This window comes from Prionailurus bengalensis, chromosome B3 (genome assembly GCF_016509475.1).
Source record: "Prionailurus bengalensis isolate Pbe53 chromosome B3, Fcat_Pben_1.1_paternal_pri, whole genome shotgun sequence".
In the NCBI taxonomy this organism is placed as follows: domain Eukaryota; kingdom Metazoa; phylum Chordata; class Mammalia; order Carnivora; family Felidae; genus Prionailurus; species Prionailurus bengalensis.
The window spans coordinates 142,298,620-142,317,053 of NC_057355.1; the positions used below are offsets into that span (position 1 = coordinate 142,298,620).

The 18,434-nt window shown below is 53.3% G+C and overlaps 1 protein-coding gene across 4 annotated transcripts in view; it reads right to left on the reverse strand.

Annotated features, from left to right (window-relative positions):
* The window catches only part of BCL11B (BAF chromatin remodeling complex subunit BCL11B), a 96,987-nt gene extending 81,757 nt beyond the window's left edge, over nucleotides 1-15,230 (reverse strand). For 2 of the 4 annotated variants that reach the window (XM_043556997.1, XM_043556995.1), the window contains exons 1-2: nucleotides 15,081-15,230; nucleotides 1,196-1,561 (exon numbers count right to left, since the gene is read on the reverse strand). In XM_043556997.1, coding sequence (XP_043412932.1) covers nucleotides 1,196-1,561; nucleotides 15,081-15,138 — 424 coding nt within the window. In that variant the 5' untranslated portion in view covers nucleotides 15,139-15,230. Of the gene's footprint in view, nucleotides 1-1,195; nucleotides 1,565-15,080 lie in introns of all 4 variants that reach the window. The other 2 variants (XM_043556996.1, XM_043556994.1) reach the window with 1 other exon arrangement.
* Between the last annotated feature and the right edge of the window lie 3,204 nt (nucleotides 15,231-18,434).

An 18,434-nucleotide genomic window follows, 5' to 3' on the forward strand; every position in this document is an offset into this window, starting at 1 on the left:
ACACCCAGAGCCTCGGTCCCTCCAGCACCTCTGCTAGCTGCCGTGCCCAAAACTCAGCCGGCACCTACTCGCACACTGAGGCACCAGAGGGGACCCCGATGGGAAAGTTCCGCTAGCAAATCATTTATGGAGCCCCTTGCCCATTCAGTCCTCACCCCAGGCCCACCGGTATTTTCACCCACTGTTAACAGATGAGGAAACTGAGTCCTAGACTAATGAAGCAACTTGTCCAATGTCAACCGGCAGGATTTGAACCCTCATCTGCAGGCACCCTGATGCCATCTTTCTGTAGGTTCTAGGGAACACGGGCAACCAAGGCCCTCTTTCTCTGCTGGGCCTCCCAGGCTCAGAAGTACGACCCAGAAGCTTGCACGGAGCGTGGGCTCCCCGGACGAGGCTCTGGTGTGCCACAGTCATGGCCCGACGGGTGCCAATTCACTGTGGCGAGCAGACCCAGCTGGAGGACGCAACCTGACACCTGCTCGTCCAGGTGGTAAGAGTCGGCTGTCCAGGTGGTCAGCTGAGTGGGCATGCCAAAGGGGAGGGGCGCGGTGCTCCAACAAGTCCCCACAGGCCCTTCCTTAGACCTCCTGGAAGGATCAGGCAACATCAGAAGGGGCCTCTGAGATCACCTCTTTTTACAGATGGGAATCTGAGGCCAGAGAGAGGAAGAGGAGGAAATGAGGGCTCCTGTTCCAAAGTGCCTGCCAGGCCCTCCCCTCAGGCCACATCTCATTCCACCTCACAACAACCCTACGGAGATAGGTCTCATTAGCTCCATTTCATAGATGGAAAAACTGATTTGTCCAAGTCGTGAACACAGACGCCAACCCAAGACTATCTGGCTGCACAGCCAGAGACTGAGCCAAGAACACCAGCAAACCGAGGGCCAGTTAGCCTTCCGAATTTCCATTCCGTACTCCCGGCCACCTATGGACTAGGCCCCACAACACAGTCTCACTGCCAAAAGCAAAGCCACCAGCGGCCAGCTGTGCCTCTCTAAGCCCCAGGCCTGTCTCATCCTGAGGGTCACCCAGACAGTGGCCCCTCAGAAAGGGCCAGCCCTGGCTGGTGGTCCTATCCCCGTAGGCCCCAGATCCTCCCAGTACCAACCCCCGGCACAGCGAGGGGGGAGGCAGGCGTGGGACCCGGGAGGTGGCTGCAGCGGTGCCCTGGCCGGTGCAACGCTCCATACCTGCAATGTTCTCCTGCTTGGGGCAGATGCCTTTCGTGGGCGAGACCAGGTGGTCATCTTCGTCGGGGGTGACCTGGATCCCGATCTCCACCGGCTCGGACACTTTCCTGAGCTCGGAGCGCGAAGAGGGCGGCGGGCTGCCCTTGTCCAGGCCTTTGTCATAGCAAGCACCCAGGCTGCCGCCACACTGTTTCTTCTTGTGCTCTATAAAAACCAGGATGTCCCCCAGGGGGAAGTTCATCTGACACTGTCCACAGGTGAGCAGGTCAGGGTCGGGGCCACCCACCATCAGCCCCAGGCTGCTGGGCTCCTCTATTTCCAGACCCTCGTCTTCGTCGAGGATGGCGGCCTCCACATGGTCAGCCTCTGCTGGAAGAGAGAGAGGAGAGGGGGGTAGAGAAGACAGAGATGGGCTTAGGCAATCACAGGCACCCCTCGGCCATCCCAACCCTTCCCCACCAAGAGGGGGCCCCTCGGCTGCAGGGTACTAGAGGTCACCAAGTCCGCGCATGACCCCTGGAAGCCACAGATGGGCAAACTGAGGCCCCAGGAGCAACTCCGCAGCTCCCGTTTGTTGCTTCACTTACTGCTGAACTGACTGCTTTGTAGTTTATTTGCTGTCGATTTCACCCCCTCCCTGCACCCCCCCACGACACAGCATGTAAACACATACACGTGCGCGTGCACAGAACACCCATCCCGCTTTCACAAGAGGCTCAGTGTCACGAGCCCAGTGCTTCAAGCTAGAGACGAGTCTCTCCCACTTTACATCCTCTGAGAATCACCCAGGGAGCTCCGAACACCCCCCCACACACACACACACACACACATACACACAGTGCTCAGACGGCAGCCCAGACCAGTTACAGGGACATCCAAACGTCAGATTGTCTTTTTGTTTTTTTAAGACTCCTCAGGTGATTCCAGTGGGCAGCCGAGGCTGAGAGCTTCCAGCCGGTTCCCCCTGCCTGGGCTGGCTCGGCCGCCCCTCCCCCCTTCCCTTCCACCGTTCATTCATGTCCTCCCCATTCATGGGAGCCTTGCTTGTATTCCTCTACCTCAGACCTGGCTGCACCCCAGACAAGAAAGCAGAACCCCAGACGGGCGTCAGGCAGCCAGTCCTTAGGAGAGAAAGAAGCCCGCATGCTCAGAAAGCAACAAGTGAGTGTTGGTTCAAAAAGAAATGCTGAAGAAAAACACAATGCCGGGGAAAGGACGCCGAGAGAGTCGGCTGGCTGAAAGAGGGAGCCCGCTTTCCTGCCAAACACCCTGCTCCTGGTCAGCCCTCCACCACTTTGTAGATTTCCCAACACTCATCAACTCCCCCACTGTCCTTTTTGTTGGTTGGTTTTATTTTCACTCCCAGAAAAAGAAAAGGAAAAAAACCAAAAAACAAAACAAAACAAAAAAACTGTTCAGGCTCCAAACGCATTTCTTGGCAGATGACAAGCCACACTTTCAATGGGCTGTACATTTTCACGTTTCTTTAGCAGCAGATATATTTCCTTTTTTTTTTTTTTTTTTTTGGTAGGGGACATAGGACCCAAATATTTTGAAGCCAATAAATGCCTCAAAAAGCAGCAACCCCCAGGGGGAAAGCTGGAGGGCTCGGCAGCCGAAAGTGTCATAAATAAGGCAAGTGGGCAACGAGGTTGCACACTCCCTCGGGGTCTGAGCAAACTTGGGTTGTAATTTTTCAGGAGCCAACGACTTAGGCGTAAAGACAGAGCAAGTGTCGGGGTCCTCAGAAAAGCCAAGGGACAGCCAGAGGTCTGCGACCCGAGGAGGCAGGTAAATTTTCAGTTGTATGGTATTTAGTGAGGGATGATGAAAACCACAGAGGAACAGAGAGAAGGAATGGAAGGGAGGAAAACACATTCCGTGGCAGTGAAGTTACTGACGGGCCAGAGCCAAAGAACAGATAATTTAAGGAAAAAATTCTGTGGCATCTTCTATCCTCCATATAAATCACTGTTCTGTATTTTCTAAACACAGCTTCTTCAGGGCCTGTGAGAGTCCATGGGTGATGCTGAATCTAGAACGGGCTGTGTAATCCACAGAACATAGTCGAACCCGTGTGGACAGGTTGATACGCAGGTGTTGCTGGGAAGGGAAGTTACGATTTGAGATCCTGCCCGTGCTTACAGAAAAACAGACAGATTCCTCCGTGAATTACACGGAGACATGCATGAGACCCATGGCAGCACAAAAATACCACGAAGATGAGGAAATCCTAAATCTGTTGCCGGCATACCTCTAACACAAAGAACCTAAAAGGTAAGAGAAACAGTTTTCACCAAGCCAGCCCTGGGAACCATTCATTACACTCTAAAAAAAAAAAAAAGAAAAGAAAAAAGAAAGAAATCAAGAATTTACTTAAAAAGGAGTTGGATACAAAATTAATTTACCAATTTATTTTACGAAAAGATGCTTTGGTATGGCTCAAATGTAATCACAACCCTCACGCCCGAACGGTGGTTGTAGGGGGGACCCAGATTCCTGCGAACGGTTTGTCAGAATGTAAAAAAGGTAATTATTCGGTGCTTCTTTTCCCTTTAATGATCTAACATTGAGCAATACTGTTTATATTGAAAAGCTCGCACCTTTAATTACCAATTACATATACATAATTTCAGAGCCAAAGGAGAGGGCTGTGAAAACAGTTCTTTAGAAATATAAGGATGTATTGTGCGCCATTTCTAGAGAGGGAGCTCTAATAAATGGGAGGAGGATGTCAAAATATTGTTTTGTTAAAAAAAAAAAAAGGAGAGAAGCACAAAGGAAATGAGATGAAAAGCAAAAAAAAAAAAAAAAAAAAGTACAAAATGAAACAGAGCATTCCGACAGACGGGGCAAGCTCCAAGCTCCGCGGTGGGAAGGGTGGCCGGACCCGGTCCTGTCTGAACTGCCACTCGCAAGTAGGCCTGGCACGTTGCTGCGTCACCGTCACCGAGGCGGCCACCCTTCCAGCGTGACCATCCTCGCTGAGGACCGGGAGGTGTTTCCTGCTGCTCAATAGTTTAATCTTTCTTTTCCTTGTTGTGTTTTGTTTTGCTTTTCATTAACTTTTTCAGCCCTGTCTGTCCGCTCCCCTGGGAGGAGCTCTAGAAAGCTCCAACACCTCCTCTCTGCTCCCAGGGTTTAAGCTACGTAATTTCAATTCGTCCCTTTAATTCAAAAGAAACACAGACTTCTTTCAGAATTAGCAAAGGTCAAGGAAGCCTGCCTGTCCCCAAGCTCTCCTGACTCTGCCTACTATCCTTTGCTAAGGACTGGGTACCAACACTTTTTTCCTTTCTCTCTCTCTCAACCTCTCTCTCTCTCTCTCTCTCTCTTTTTTTTTTTTTTTTTTTTTTTTTTTTTTGGCAACATCTGGTTTTCTTTCCTTTATTTGGCTCTCTCCGCCTTTTCACTTTCCTCATGCAGCAGGCCCTGTGAATCCCCTGCACTGAGTTTGAAAGTATCCAAAACCCTTCACTGTGCTGCAGTCCTGACTCTGGGCACCGCCCCTCCCCCCAGCCCCCCTCTGCAGCCAAGCCTCCTGGGCAGCCACCCCTGCAGGGTGTCCCACAGAACAGCTCTGAACCCGGACTTCCCAGACCCAGGGCCCAGGGCCCAGCTAGCGGCCTCCTAGGGAGGGCCAGGGGCAAAAGAAACAAACAAATCTTGCCTCCCACTGTCAGTGTTGAAAGTCAAACTCAAAGATGACAGCTCCAAGAATGGGGTTTCCTCTCTCCAGCCCTGGGGTGTGGGGCCCTGCCGGGTGAGATACTTCCCAGGAAGGTGGCAACATCACCCCCAAAGTTCAGCGAACAGAGTCAGCATGAACCCCTCAACTGTCAAGTTTTGGGTCGCAGGGGGTGGACCGAGACAGCTGGCTGAGCCTGGAGGCTTGTGCTCACAGCCCTCGGAGACACCCCCAAAGACGGGCTGTGGTTTCATTTCCGCCGACAGGCGGATACCAAGCCGGGTGTGTGGGGTGCGTGTGCACGCGCGCGTGTGCGTCCCTTCTTAGAACCGTATCGACGCTGGAAGAAATAAAAGGAGAAAAAGCCACTTGGCCACGCTCAAGGAAGGGCAAAGGGAGACACGTCTGGCCCTCCGGAACCCTCCTTTCCCTGTCCTGCGGGCAGGGTCCTGCCCTTCCGGTCCGGTCCTGGGGCCTCAGGGCCCCACACAGCTCATTGACCCCATGCCTCTGCTGGAAGAGCCGAGCGGCCCAAACGGTCACCCAGAGACAACAAACCACCAGGAAAGAGAAAAGACACACAACGAAAACAGCTTTTCGAATTCCCAGACCCACCCAACAAACCAGCCCCTCAGGCTGCCTTGTCCGGCAAACTCAGGCCTTAAAGAAAGAAGGCAGAGATGAAGTCCTTCCTCTGGGAGGATTTCTGCTTTCGTGAAAAGCTCCCCAACTGTCAGGCGGCTCTGGAAAATACTGCTTGCTGCTCTCACTATTATGAGCCGAATAAAGTACAGGGATTGCTAAAATGTTTGACTTATTAAGAGGACAAACCAGTGGACGCAGGGTCAGCTTTCACATTGGGGTGAGTTCTGAACTACGAAACCCTAAAGCTCCCAGACAAATACATATCCTGCCTCTCAAACACACACACACACACACACACACACACACACAGAGTTAATTTTCTTTTACAACAAAACCACATTTTATTTACAAGGGTAGGCCTCCTCCCAGCTGATAAACGCATTTAGAAGCAATGAAATCAGGGTTCGCAAATAATAATGGTTATTTGTTGTCAAGTAGATGGGGAAGCGCTTGAGCCTAAGACAAACTCCCCCATGCCTTAGCTCCGCTGGGAAGGAATTTGGGGCAGAAGACAGAAATGGAAAGACATCGTTAACACCGACCCAGCCAAGCAGCCAACAGGACCCCCCAGCAGCTGCAAAGGCTTAGCAGGGCCTTACCTGGCCAGTGATTTCCCCCACACGCAGGGTTCCAAGGGCCCCACCCGCCCTGGTCCATCTGTAACAACTGCCCATGCACCTGCCCTTTAGGGGATTCCAGCCAAGGGGCCGACCGCCTGCTGTCCCCACAGTGTGTGTGCATTGCTTCACATACAGCACACAGGCCCATGTCGCCCTTACCCTGCACCGATTCAAATCCAAATCCCTAACCGCTAAGCCCCAGTCGAAGAGAAACCTATGAAGAATTATTGTTTCGGTGATGGGGGAGTGGGTAGGAGAAGGATGTGGGGGGAGGGGTGCCAGGCTCTTAAAATCGTGTGCCACCAACGTCACAGCCGCCATCACGATGTGTACGCGTGTTTACGAGAAATGTTCAGCATCTGTCCGCCAGGGCTCTGCGTCCGACTGGAGACTTTACACCTGCTTCCTACGAAGACGGAAGCCATGCTCACCAATAATCTGTGAAGGGATCTTTTCATTCTCCTCCCCGAGAACGTTCCGGGAGGGGCCGAGACTCCAGGCGGCACTGACACCGCCACCAACACGAGCACTCGACGGAGCACAACACTTTCTGAGCTGCCATCAATTTTTAATTTATTGGATCCAAGAGAAAATAACAACCGTGGGGAGGGGAGGAAGGAGACGGGTGGATGGGAGAGAGAAGGAATCAATTCTTGGTGGAGAAAATAATCTATGACTAGATGGCGCTTAAAGGCACGACAAGAGGTTTTATGAAGTTCTCCGAACATTGGGAATAATGAAGTGCCCGGCAGAGGCAGCGGAGATAAGAGCAGAACGTCAGCCCAGCCAGGCATGCGTTAGGAGGAATGGCCTCACGGGGCCAGGAGGGGTTAGAACACGTCTGAGGGTGGGAGCCACCGTCCGGGCCCCAGCCCGGGCCCCACCGAATTCCTGCAGCCAGCAAGGCCGAGGGCGGCCTCTGGCCCTGGGAGGACACAGCCTGGCAGGTATAAGCAGGCCGCCTGGCACAGGTGAGCTCCTTCACCTGACCCCCTGCCCTCTCGGGAGGACTGAGCAGTGCAGCCGGTCCAGGTCTCAGAGCTGCTGGCCGAGACCCTGTGCCTCTCCCAGATGCTCCAAAGGCCTCCTGTCTACCGCCCTCAAATCTGCTGTCAGGACGGGCACACGTGGGGGCCACCACCCCACCAGGCCCCTTCTGCTCCACACCAACCCCTGCTGGAGCCTCCAGTGAAACTGTCGCGATTTCTGGCAGCCGGGTAGGAAGACAGGGAGAAGACTGAAGACACCTCCTTGTTGGGCAACCCGTGGACATGACCTGGGGTCTGGCTGACGGGGCCTGCAGGGGAAGGCCTGAGTCTGGCCTGCATTCCAGGAAGGCGGGGATTCCTGTTGGGGGTACAGGAAGAATCTCAGTCACCCAGCCCTGTGACAGAGGCTGGATGGGGAGGTCTGAGGGTGGGAGGAGGACCCCCCCACATGCACACACTGCCCTACACAACCCAGCCTGGTTTCAACAACAGCTCCTTGAAAAACATCCCAACTTGCACTGAAGACCATCACCCAACCTTCCCTTCCCCCCGCCCACCGCATCCACCTCTCCAGAACTCCAAAAACTGAGCTCAGGAGGCCTGGTCTCACACATTCAAAGGCAGCCAAAGAAAAAAAAAGGGCGAAACGAATAAAGAAAACAGCGTTCAGGTGCGCTCACAGATCCTGTCCATGACTAAAAGGTTACTAATAAAAAGCCAACTCCACAAAACCAGAGAATGGAGTGACCTATGTTTTGATAAATAAAATAGTTGCTTTAAAAGTAAAAAAAAAAAAAAAAAAAGAAAGAAAGAAAGAAAAAAGATTTACCACCATAGAAACCCTTCCAAGCACGTTCAGCAGAGTCCACAAAGCTGCAAATGCCTTAAATCTGCAGAGCCACAACAGGGCTCATAATGACAGGATATAAAAGCACGCTTTGAGGCCAAATGAAGAGATTTGTTTTATTTAATGCTATGCTTTTTCAAAGGTGCTAAGCAGAAGAAAAGAAGGACCCTTACAGGACACCAGCCTGTAAGCCTTTAGCCGGAGGACATTCTCTGAGGCTGAGAGCGACAGAGGAAGGACAGAAGCCATTTTCAACATCTCCTTTCCAAGGTAGAAATTTAAACATGACCCCATGAAAAAAAAAATTTTTTTTTTTCTTAGCAGCACATCCATTTCTGAAGCACAAGCTAATCACAGCAACACTGGCATTCAACTTTCTCGAGTCATTTATGCGCGTTGTTTTAGTAGAGAACTCACCAGCACATTCACAAATGTATTTGTATTTCTGCAGTTCAGTGGAAGGAGGTCATAAAAAAAAGTTGTATACAACAGAGGATTTTTTTTTTTTTTTTACTTTGAAGTTACTTAATTTTGTGTGGTCTGGGATTTCACTCTAGTAAAATAACTCGGGCTGGCTAATTCAACACCCAAGCAGATTATCAGCTCTCTTGGAGGAAAAAAAAAAAAAAGAAAGAAAGAAAGAATGAATGAATTTCTTGAATTTCAGCAACTACACAAAAGACTTGCGTGTGTCAAAATGCCGGACGCAAAGTCCCGGTGAACGCAGCACCATTAATCAAACCTCGATCTGGTGTCACTTTTGCCAGTAAAACCGATGCTGTTCCCCACCACCCGCGCCCCCCCCCCCCCCCACTGGCTCGTGCAGTAGACGAAAGAAGTGTGTCTCTGTGCTTTCGCGGGTCTCCAAATAGCCTGCTGTTGGCACTTTTTATACACGCCTTGGGGAAAGTACTGCTCAAAAGAGGCAATCAACAAACAGCTTTTCTTGGGGAGGGGTAGAGAAATGGGGACCAGAACACGAGCAGATCTCACTGCCTCCCTGGAAAGGAAGAGAGATTTGTGGGAAGAGGGAATGGGGTGGGGGGGCCCACAGGGCACGCAGGACCCCAGACCCGATCGTGTGAGTAAATGGAGAGCACTGCGAAGCGACAAAGCCATACTCAGAGCAGCTGGGTGACATTCATTCATTCCCAGTATCTCTCTGTGCCCTCTCCCCGTGAAAAAATACGTCAGTGTGCCTACAGCTACCACCACCTTCAGAGAAGGATGCTCAGCCGGCATCAGCAACTTGACCGTGTGGTGCTGGGTGCAGTCCCCAAGGAGCGTTTATTTTTCCTTGTCCTCCCAGATGTGACCCCAGCATGAAACCTGGAGTCCCAAGTCCTCAGAGAGCTTCCGCTAAAGGTAGGCCCTAACGGGACAGCCAGAGGGGCCTTCCTCTAGCCACACGGGATGCAGGAGGCCGTCCCCAAAGGTCAAGAACCCCATCTCTACCCTCCCCACATACACTGTTTTTGTCAAGCACCGTCATATCTGCAGTCCGTGTTCAGTTACAGCTCCTGAAACTCTCCCAAGTTCCAAGGTGAAGGATTGGCTATTTCTAAACTGAAATTTTTTAACGATATTCTGCAGGCCGAAGGCCACTGCCCAGCCCAAGGCTATGAGGTGACTGTGCCACTTCATCTTGAGTTGTCAAATGAGCCGCGATATGCTCGCGACTGGCTCAATTCAAACATTGAATGAAGTAGAGAAATCATCAGATAAATTGCTGGCCCTCCGCACTGGAGAGTGAAGCCTCTTTCTCAGCTGATGACAGCACTAGGCTTTTGTCTGACCTAATTTATTTCTCTTTCAGGTTAGAATAAAGCACTCTTTCCAGTCTCAGGGCAACCTCTTCTGCCCATATACTGAACTCAAGCACAAGACTCGGGGTTAACTGTGCTGTCTGCAGATTTCTTGAACTTGGAGAAGACATGATAGATCCAGAAACCCCGTGATCAAAAGCACATATATGCCCCAGCACTAAATTACACGTTTAGGAGAGAAAGAGTCTCATTAAGAGCCATCCATTAAGGGCACTGTTGGGGGTGAAAGGTATTAGCAACGCTGGGTCTAGCAAGCCTATACTCCTTCCAAAGTTTTACACATTATTTGAGTTGGCATTTGATATCTTTGGGGAATGGTGCTATTTCCCTTAGTACAGTGGGAACATTACCTAATAAATGGAATTGAGAATCCAAGTGTTATAAAACCTGAGCTGAAAGGATTTCCATTCATCAAGCTGTTTTAGGAGCATGACTCCCAAAAGCAGTGATTCTCGACCGTTCCCCGGGTCTCTGACATACAACACAGAAATGGACAAAATGATGTATACTCTTCCCAGAGTCCCGCCCTCAATCTGATCACGGATGCCTTAAGAGCCTAATGGAATTTGCAGAAAGTCAAGACCACAGACTAATAGGGGGAAACACACCCGTTCGAACTAACCATTCTAACTGTTTAAAAAAAAAAAAAATCGGGAAAAGAAAAAAGAAAAAGGCCCCCATCTGCCTAGTGAGGGCTTGTAAATCAATGCCAATAGCTTGAAAATGATTTCTCAAACTTATATTCTCATTTTTGTCCCGCTTGAATCTCTGCAGGAAAATCAATATTACAACTTCACACTTAAGACATTTTGCAGCAGCAATGCAAAGTGCTGCGGCAGCGGGTGGAAACCCACGGAAGCTCGCTCCTGGCCCATTGTAGCGAGGCGCCAAGGCATGACACGGGCACCGAGCTCCCCCTAGCTGCCAAGTGGCACCAGGCACGGCGCGGCGTTTCAGGCTTGCCATCAACCAGAAGCCAATTCAACTGAAAGTTTGTTTTGGAAAAGTATTTTATCACAACAAGCAACAGAGAATGCAAAGCAATCAGGAAGGGAGATGAAAAAGGAGAAAAGGAAAGGCTGGTCGAAGACATGCTCTAAGCTCAAAGCGTCGAGAGCTCGCTTGTGGTAAGGCGCTAGAAACTGGTGCGCTCCACAGTCAGCAGCTGGCATCTGTAAACGAACCGCTCTGCGTGTTTCCATCTGACCTGAGACCTAACGCCAATTACCGTCAGATGCACCTAAAGCTGGCCTTCTCTTCGGTCAGGAAGCCCCCTTTGGTCCCGCACTGTGGTCAGCAAAGTGTCCCACCCCAGCCGTCTGACCCCAGCCTCCCTCCATGTTCCTAAGGCTTCACCAAAGCCACCGCATTCGCTCCAGCACTTGAGAAATGATTCGTTTTCGGTTACGAAATATTTTGAAGGCCAGACAAAAATCGCCAAGGCCAAAGTCCGGGCAGATAGCAAGCTCCCACCCTTAAAGGAAGAAATATGCGTATGTACATAATATTCAGGGAGGGAAAGAATACCCTTTAAAAATATTAAGGGTTGTTAAAATACGCTCACGGCTGTTTTCTCTCAGGTGTGAATTACAAATGAATAAAATCAGCCTGGCATAACACCTCTGATGAACACATTTTTATTCTCCCGTGGAATCAGAGCAGCTGACTTATATCACACTTCTAATGATATGGGGTTCCCTTCTGTGCAGAGTGGGAGACAAACTTCACTCCCCCTACCCACCACCCCCCCCCCCAAAAAAAAGAGGGGCTCATGGCTTGTGAAATTTATCGGAGGCCCAATCTTGAAAGACTGTGGATAACTGGAGATACACTATACCCCAGAGAGTTAAGGTCATTGTGAAGCCAGCCACCTCCAAAACACACAGCCACAGCAAAACCCAATTTAAAAGGCAACCGTGAAATTAACACAGTTAGCCTAACTTCCCGTGTCAAACCTTGGGTCTCTAGTTGTTTTGCAAAATCGTGAATTCATACAGAAAATCACTGATCTTCCAAGGAAACCTGTTGGTAGGTTGTTGAAAAATCACCTTCGCTAGGGTTGTATAATTTGCCATGGACATCTTATTTTCTCTGAAAAGCCTTGGAGCTCCTTCATGGACTGGACTGCATTTCATTCCCCCTACTCTCCCTGTCTGGCACAGTGGGCTCACAACCCTTCCCTCTGCCTGGTCAGCCACTGCCCCCTTCTTCTTCCCTCCTCACTGTTGTCACTGTGTTGTTTTGTGTTTGTTTTTATTAATAGCTGTGTCTGTCCTCCGGTTCTAAAAGCCATACCCATCTGGGTCAAATATTTTGAAACAAACCAGAAGCCCAGGTTTCCATCCCCAGCTGTCCCCCACACTGGTTTATACTTCTCTCCGTCCCTGTCTGTATATCTAACCAGCTCACTACAGAGCTCTTCTACCCACCCCCCCAAGATTATCTGCTATTTCTGTGCTCTTCCCGTTTCCCAGACCAGCAGTTATGCTAAGTTGCATCGTCTCTAAAGAACCATGGGCTGCCACCCCACTGAAGACACACCACATTTGGGGCAGTTCCTTTCACATTTAAAATCTAAAATGCGAACCCCGGGTCAGGGCTGTGACAGCACTCATTTGCTGGCCAGGGCTCTCCAGCACCCTAAACCCACGACTCCTGCATCACTGTGCAGAGACACTTCCACAGGCCACGCAGCCTAAACTGCATCTAATTCTTGCCATTCCCCTTTCTGCCCTCCCACCTCCCGGGGTGACACAGGACAAACAGAAAAGCCAGCTGCTTTTTGATCATAAATAGCCTTGTCTGAAAACTGGTTGGACCACTCTCTCTGCTTGACCCCCTGCACATGCCCTGAGCTCCATGTGCCCCTGAAAGGCAGGCAAGATTCCCTTCGCCCCTCTTTTCCTTTGCCTCTCTCTTCTCCCTCCCTCCCTGCTCCAGTGGCAGCCAGCGGCTATCTGTCCCCAGCACCACTCCGAAGCAAGGCTGAGAGACAGAGGGGGAACAAATGAAGGATGGAAGGATGTCGCACCAGGCACGCCTTGTCCCCCACACCCAGCTGCCACCAGTCTTCCTGACCAGGGCTTTCTCCTGTTGTCCCAGGAATGCCAGAGGAGGAGAGAGCAAAGGCAAAACAAACCTACCTGCTTCTTCCCCCCCTTAAACACAACTGCAAACAATCCCGACTCCTTTCGCTGCTTCCAGCCTGGCGATGCAGCCCTAAGACTGCTCCCCACTGCCCGAACACCCCCCCTCAACTTCCCCCTCCTCAAAACCCCTCACAATTACACAGAGGGTATGGAGGGGCAAATTGCCTCCTAGAGAAATTAACCTCTGCCAATATAGACATTGTAACCACCAGTCCACCATCTAAAGGGGGTGGGGGGGCGCAGAGGCATAAGCTGATGGCTACTGGCTTGGTAAAAGGACGGAGTGTCAACCGGCCAAAAAGGGACCTTAATCAAACCATGCTCAAGTCTGGTTGTAAAACATTTTGTTTTAAATGCAACCAGTGAGTCTTCAATGGTGCAAAATAAAAGGGAAGTTCTGTTCCCTCCCACCAAAAACGCATCCCTCTCCCAAGGCGAACCCCGCTTTAAAATCTATTCCCCTCCCCAAAAAAACAATAATAAATCCACAAATTCTTACTAATGTATCTGCTGTAACAAAGGAGAGACGGCAGCAGCAAATGCTCCGAGCAGATGGCTCCTATGCTGGGTGTTCAGGGGAGGGGAGAGCCCCTTTATATATTTATTTATTTATTTAAATTTTTTAAAATATAACATAAATATTCGGCTCTCGGCCGCCCCGCAGCCAGTCCTCGGCTGCGGCTGGGCGCGCAGCCCTCTCCACCTCCGCGCGGGCTGCCCGGCCCCAGCCCGACGAGGTGCTCGGACGATTCCAGGAACACAACCTGTCCATGGTCGCGATGGCACCCTGAGGATGTTTTATTTCTATTGCAATTAAAAAAAAAAAAAGAAAGAAAGAAAGAAAGCAAGCAAGCAACGGCGATCTAGGTAGGCACCGCGAGAGAAAGGACCGCGGGGAGATGTTCGCGCGCCGCGGATCAGCGGCCCCGCGGGCTGCGCCGGGCCGGGATCGCTGCGAGCCGTCCTTCCCCCTGCAACTGTGCGGGCACTCGGGGCGAGCTCCCCTGCAAACACCGTACCTGGCCGGCTCGCGCTCGCTTTTTCCCCTTTCTAAATAAACCCAACTGGGGCGCTGGAAACTGCTGCGTCTCTGCCCCGCTGCCTGACTTTGCCTGCCCGGCCCCTTGCTGGAAATCCACACGATTTCAGCCGGCGGATTTCCACGGCGACCTGCCTTGTTTATTTAGAGAAGCGAGATGAAACATACTGAGATAGAAAGATGGGTAAGAGATTGATAGGTCTCTCTCCTTTTCTTTTTTCTTCTTTTTTTTTTTTCTTTTTCCTATTTTACAAGCACATCCCTGTCTTACCAATCCTGGCTGGCAATCCTTTTTCCCCGTGGCGGGGTTTTTTTCACCAGCCCCCAATCCCCCCACCTTTTTTTGGAGTGGGGGATAGAAGACAAGATCATCCCAGGAGACAGACGGAGGTGGGGAAATGGGGTGTGGGGGGGGGGGAGGCAAGAGCCCAGCAAACAGCCGCGCAGCTGGATTCTTTTGCAAATAGCAAGAGGAGGGGAGAGAAAGGCGGCGGCGGAATGCTAGGACCGGCGTGGCCGGCGCCCTGCCCGGCCGAGTGCAGCGACCGGGGACTCGGAGCCGCCGGCGGCCCGTAGCCCCGCATCTCCCCTAGGCCGGAGCGCACCCCGCTCTCCTCCGCCCGCGCCGTCAGAGCGGACCCACGCGCTCGCCAACTTTTCCCCACTTCCCGGCTCCCCCCTCCCCCTCCGCTCCCCCAGCCCCCTCCCCCTCCTCTCCAAACCCCGCCACCAGCGCCGCCGCCGCCACACACGCCGCTCGGAGGGGCGAGCGTCCAGCCGGGCTCCGCGTGCACACACACCTCCTCCAGCCTGCGCGCCCCCTCCCCGGCCCGGAGCCCGCTCCGCAGGCCCTCGAGCCCGAGGCGCGTCTGCCTGCGCAGCGCTCCGACTCTCGGGGCTGCAAAGAAACTTTCCTATGCCCCCCCCCCGCCCCCGACCATGCTCTGGGCCGACGCAGCTGCCTCTGCGAGCCCGCGGGCGGCCCCGGCGCTCGGCCTGGCAGCGACCGGCTCGGTGTACCCAGCCCCGGGCACCCGGAGCCCCATCCTCCGGCCCCTGGCGCGCACGCAGCGGACACTTACGGGTGATGAGCTCCCTCTGGGACAAGTGCTGCGGGTTGCCCTGTTTGCGGCGGGACATTGCCCCGGCATCTATTCTGGCATCGCCCGGAGAGCTGCACTGATGGGGGGAGCCGGGGGAGGGGGTCCGAGCCGCCGCCGCTGCCGCTGCCGCTGCCGCCGCCGCCGCCGCCGCCGCCGCCGCCGCCGCTGCCGCTGCCGCCGCGCCTCCTCCTCTGCCCGGGTTGGTGTTTTGTGTTTTTTTTTTCCCCCTTCCTCTCTTGCCCTCTCTTCCTCCTCCTCTTCTTCTTTATTTTGCTCTTTCTTCTATGCTGTTTTTTGCTTTGTTTGCAAAAAGAAAAAGAGAAGGAAAAAAAGAAAAGAAAAATCTCTCGATCTAAAATAGGAGAAAGAGGCAAAAAAAAAAAAAATCTGCTGTTGCTTGCCGCGGACTGGCTGGTTTCTTTAAAAATATATTCTTTTCAAGGAAAAAAAAATCGCTTACACTTCTTCAAACTGCTTGGCCTCCTGGACTTCCAAATGTCTTCTTGAACTTAAACCGGATTTTGCACCGGCTCCTGACACTTTCTTTCAGGGTCTGGTAGGTGGAAAGCGCACTTCTACCAGGAGGTGGGGGGGTGGGGTGGGGGGGGGAGAAAAATGCAAACAAATAAAAAATAAAAGAAGGAAAAAAAAGCAAAGAAAACTTGGGGACTTGTCTCGTACCCCCTCACCCCGCCCCCTCAAAAAACCCAAAGCAATGTAAAACTGCCCGGGTTCGGTTGTTTCTGGGCTTTCTGCGGGCTGCCTGTTTTTTTCTCGGAGACTGACCCTTCCGAGGCTCTGGGGGGACTCCAGGAGCGGCTCCTTCCCAGTTCACCTGGCAGGCTGGCGCCGGCCGGAGAAGCTGCCGGGTCCCCGCGAGCGCTCCCCAGCGCTCCCCTGGCGCCGCGGGCCCGGGGGGAGCGGGGCTGAGGGGCGGCTCGCCCAGTGCGCCTGGGTCGGTGCGGGCGCGGACTGGGAGCTATAGATTGCAACGTGAAGATGGCGGAGTCCGGGTTCTCTGGGAGCTCTCGGTCTCTCTATGGCTGGGGCTGCCTCTGTACAATGGGATAAAATTCAAGTTCAAGTGCGGACGTGACGTTTAATCTGCACTAGAGACAAAAAGACCCAGAGAGTCGGAGCACTGGGGGCGACTAGCGGTGGCTTTTTAACATTGTACCCTGTAAGAGAACAAGAAAGCACACACAGAGACACGCGCGCGCGCGCGCGCGCGCGCACACACACACACACACACACACACACTCGCCCGTGCGCACACTCGTCCAGGCCGGCCACACGTGCAAACAGCGTTTTTGGGCGCTCCTCTTCTCCCTGTGCACCCGCAGCGCAAAAGGGGAGGGGTAGGAGGGTATTTTTAAATAAAAGAAAATCCTGTTCATCCCTCCTCCCCTCCGGGGAGCAGGACCCCCTGAGAAGGAAGGAGGAGTAAGGAGTGCGTGGAAGTTAGTTGAATCAACGCTAGTCCCCACCTACCCCGCCAAAAGTTCTTTTGGACTGAAGGGAGGAAGGGCTGTGTTGAGTGGACTGGGATCGACAAGGGGACGTGGTCAGTTTATTTAACCCCCTTGGAGAAGAGCTTAGCTGTTTTTACTTTTGTTTTATTGGGGGGGGGGGGTCGGGGTTAAACTTCCAAAAAATGTCTCCTATAGAAATCCTTATATTACACACTCTGGGAGAGCCACGCCGACAAAATAAAAGACAGTAAGAGAAGGAAAGAATTAAGAGCACAACTGGGGGAAAAGGGAACGTGAGACCTTGTGTGAGTCCCATTCCGGAGGGAATATTCATTCACCCGAATCTGTGCCTTTCCCCCATAAACTCATTGAGGTCAAACACGGGTCTGAGGCCTGGGTCTGTGGGAAGCGTAGGGGTCAGGGGACAGGGTGCTCCGCGTGGGAGAGGGACATGCACGGGTTGGCCCAGAAGTGGGCGTGGCCGGATCGCTGAAGATACTCGGGTGGGTGACCCCCTTCGGTCCCCCAGTCCCCTCTCACCCCCCTGACAATTACTGACACCTGCAAGTAAGCATCCACCCCCACCCCCACCCCCAGTGCGCCTCCGCCCAGGGCAGGACTTGAAATCTCCCGTCAGACTGGGAAGGACACAGCTGCCTTGTCAGCCGTTTGATCTCCAGCCGGCGAGGACAAGAGGAGTTGTGGGGGCCTGTCGGTGGCCTGGGGACAAGGCCAGGCCTCGGCCGCGTGGACAGCTCCCTCACCCCGCGCCCCATCCCTCCGCAGGCCGCGGCCAACTTCGTCTTATGTGATGATCTGCCTCCATGGCTGGGAGCGCCACGCGCTGGACCCCTCTCCCATCTCAGGGTTCCTCTGGTCTGGGCCGGGAGTCGGCCAGGGCGGGTCGGGGCCTGGCTCAGGGCTGGGCTTCGCGGGCGAGCCCAGCTGCACCCACCCCACCCCGCCCCCAGGCCGGGCTCTGGCGGCTGCACTCCAGCGACTGGCTGGGCGGTGACGCCTCCCGGCGCGCCGCCTCCCTCGGGGCCTTTTCCTTGGGGGACACATGGAGTTTTAGCTCGCCCCCAAGGTCTTGGGTGGGGCGAAGGCACCAACAACTTAGAGCGCAGTGAACTCCCAGTCCAAACCCCCACCCCTAATTTAATAACAATAAAATGTGCCCTAGCATGCAATTTTAAGGACTGGGCTGAAGGGTCTGCGTCCGAGGAGGTGAGCACCGGGAAGGGAGGGGGTGGGTAGGAATCGGCATTCCCCCCACCTCGACTACACACAGCTGCCCTCCACCCCACCTCCACGTGGCCCAAAGTCCAGAAGTACCTACCTCTCCCTCCTCCCATCCAGCCCCAACGTGAAAATCTTTCCAGGAAAGTGGCCTAAATAAAAAATGCTCACACGCACCTTTAATAAACTTAAGAAAAAGCATAAACTGTCATCCCAACCGGCCCACACTCCTAAATTTGGGAGTTAGCTCTCAGTCTGAGAACCGGCGCGGTGAAGTCCAGAAAGGGTTAGCGCTTTGCCCAAGGTCACACAGCGCCTGGGGCAGGTCTGACTCAAATCGCCGAGGCTAGCCTGTTGCTCGGCACCGCCGGTGGCCCGGCGCCCAAAATTCCAACCTGCGACCCTGGCCCTCTTGGGGTTAATTACCAGGACTGGGGACACGGTCTGTGGCCTGGGGGGGGTGGGGGGGGAGGGGGCTGCGACAGCCCTCTGCAAGAAAGGGGACCCCCTCCGCGTACTGCGCAGGACGCTCAGGAGCTCCGGCAGGAGCTCCGGCGGCGGGGTCTGCGGACCCGGGCACCCCTGCCCCACCCCTGGCAGGAAGTAGCGGGCAGGGGGCGGC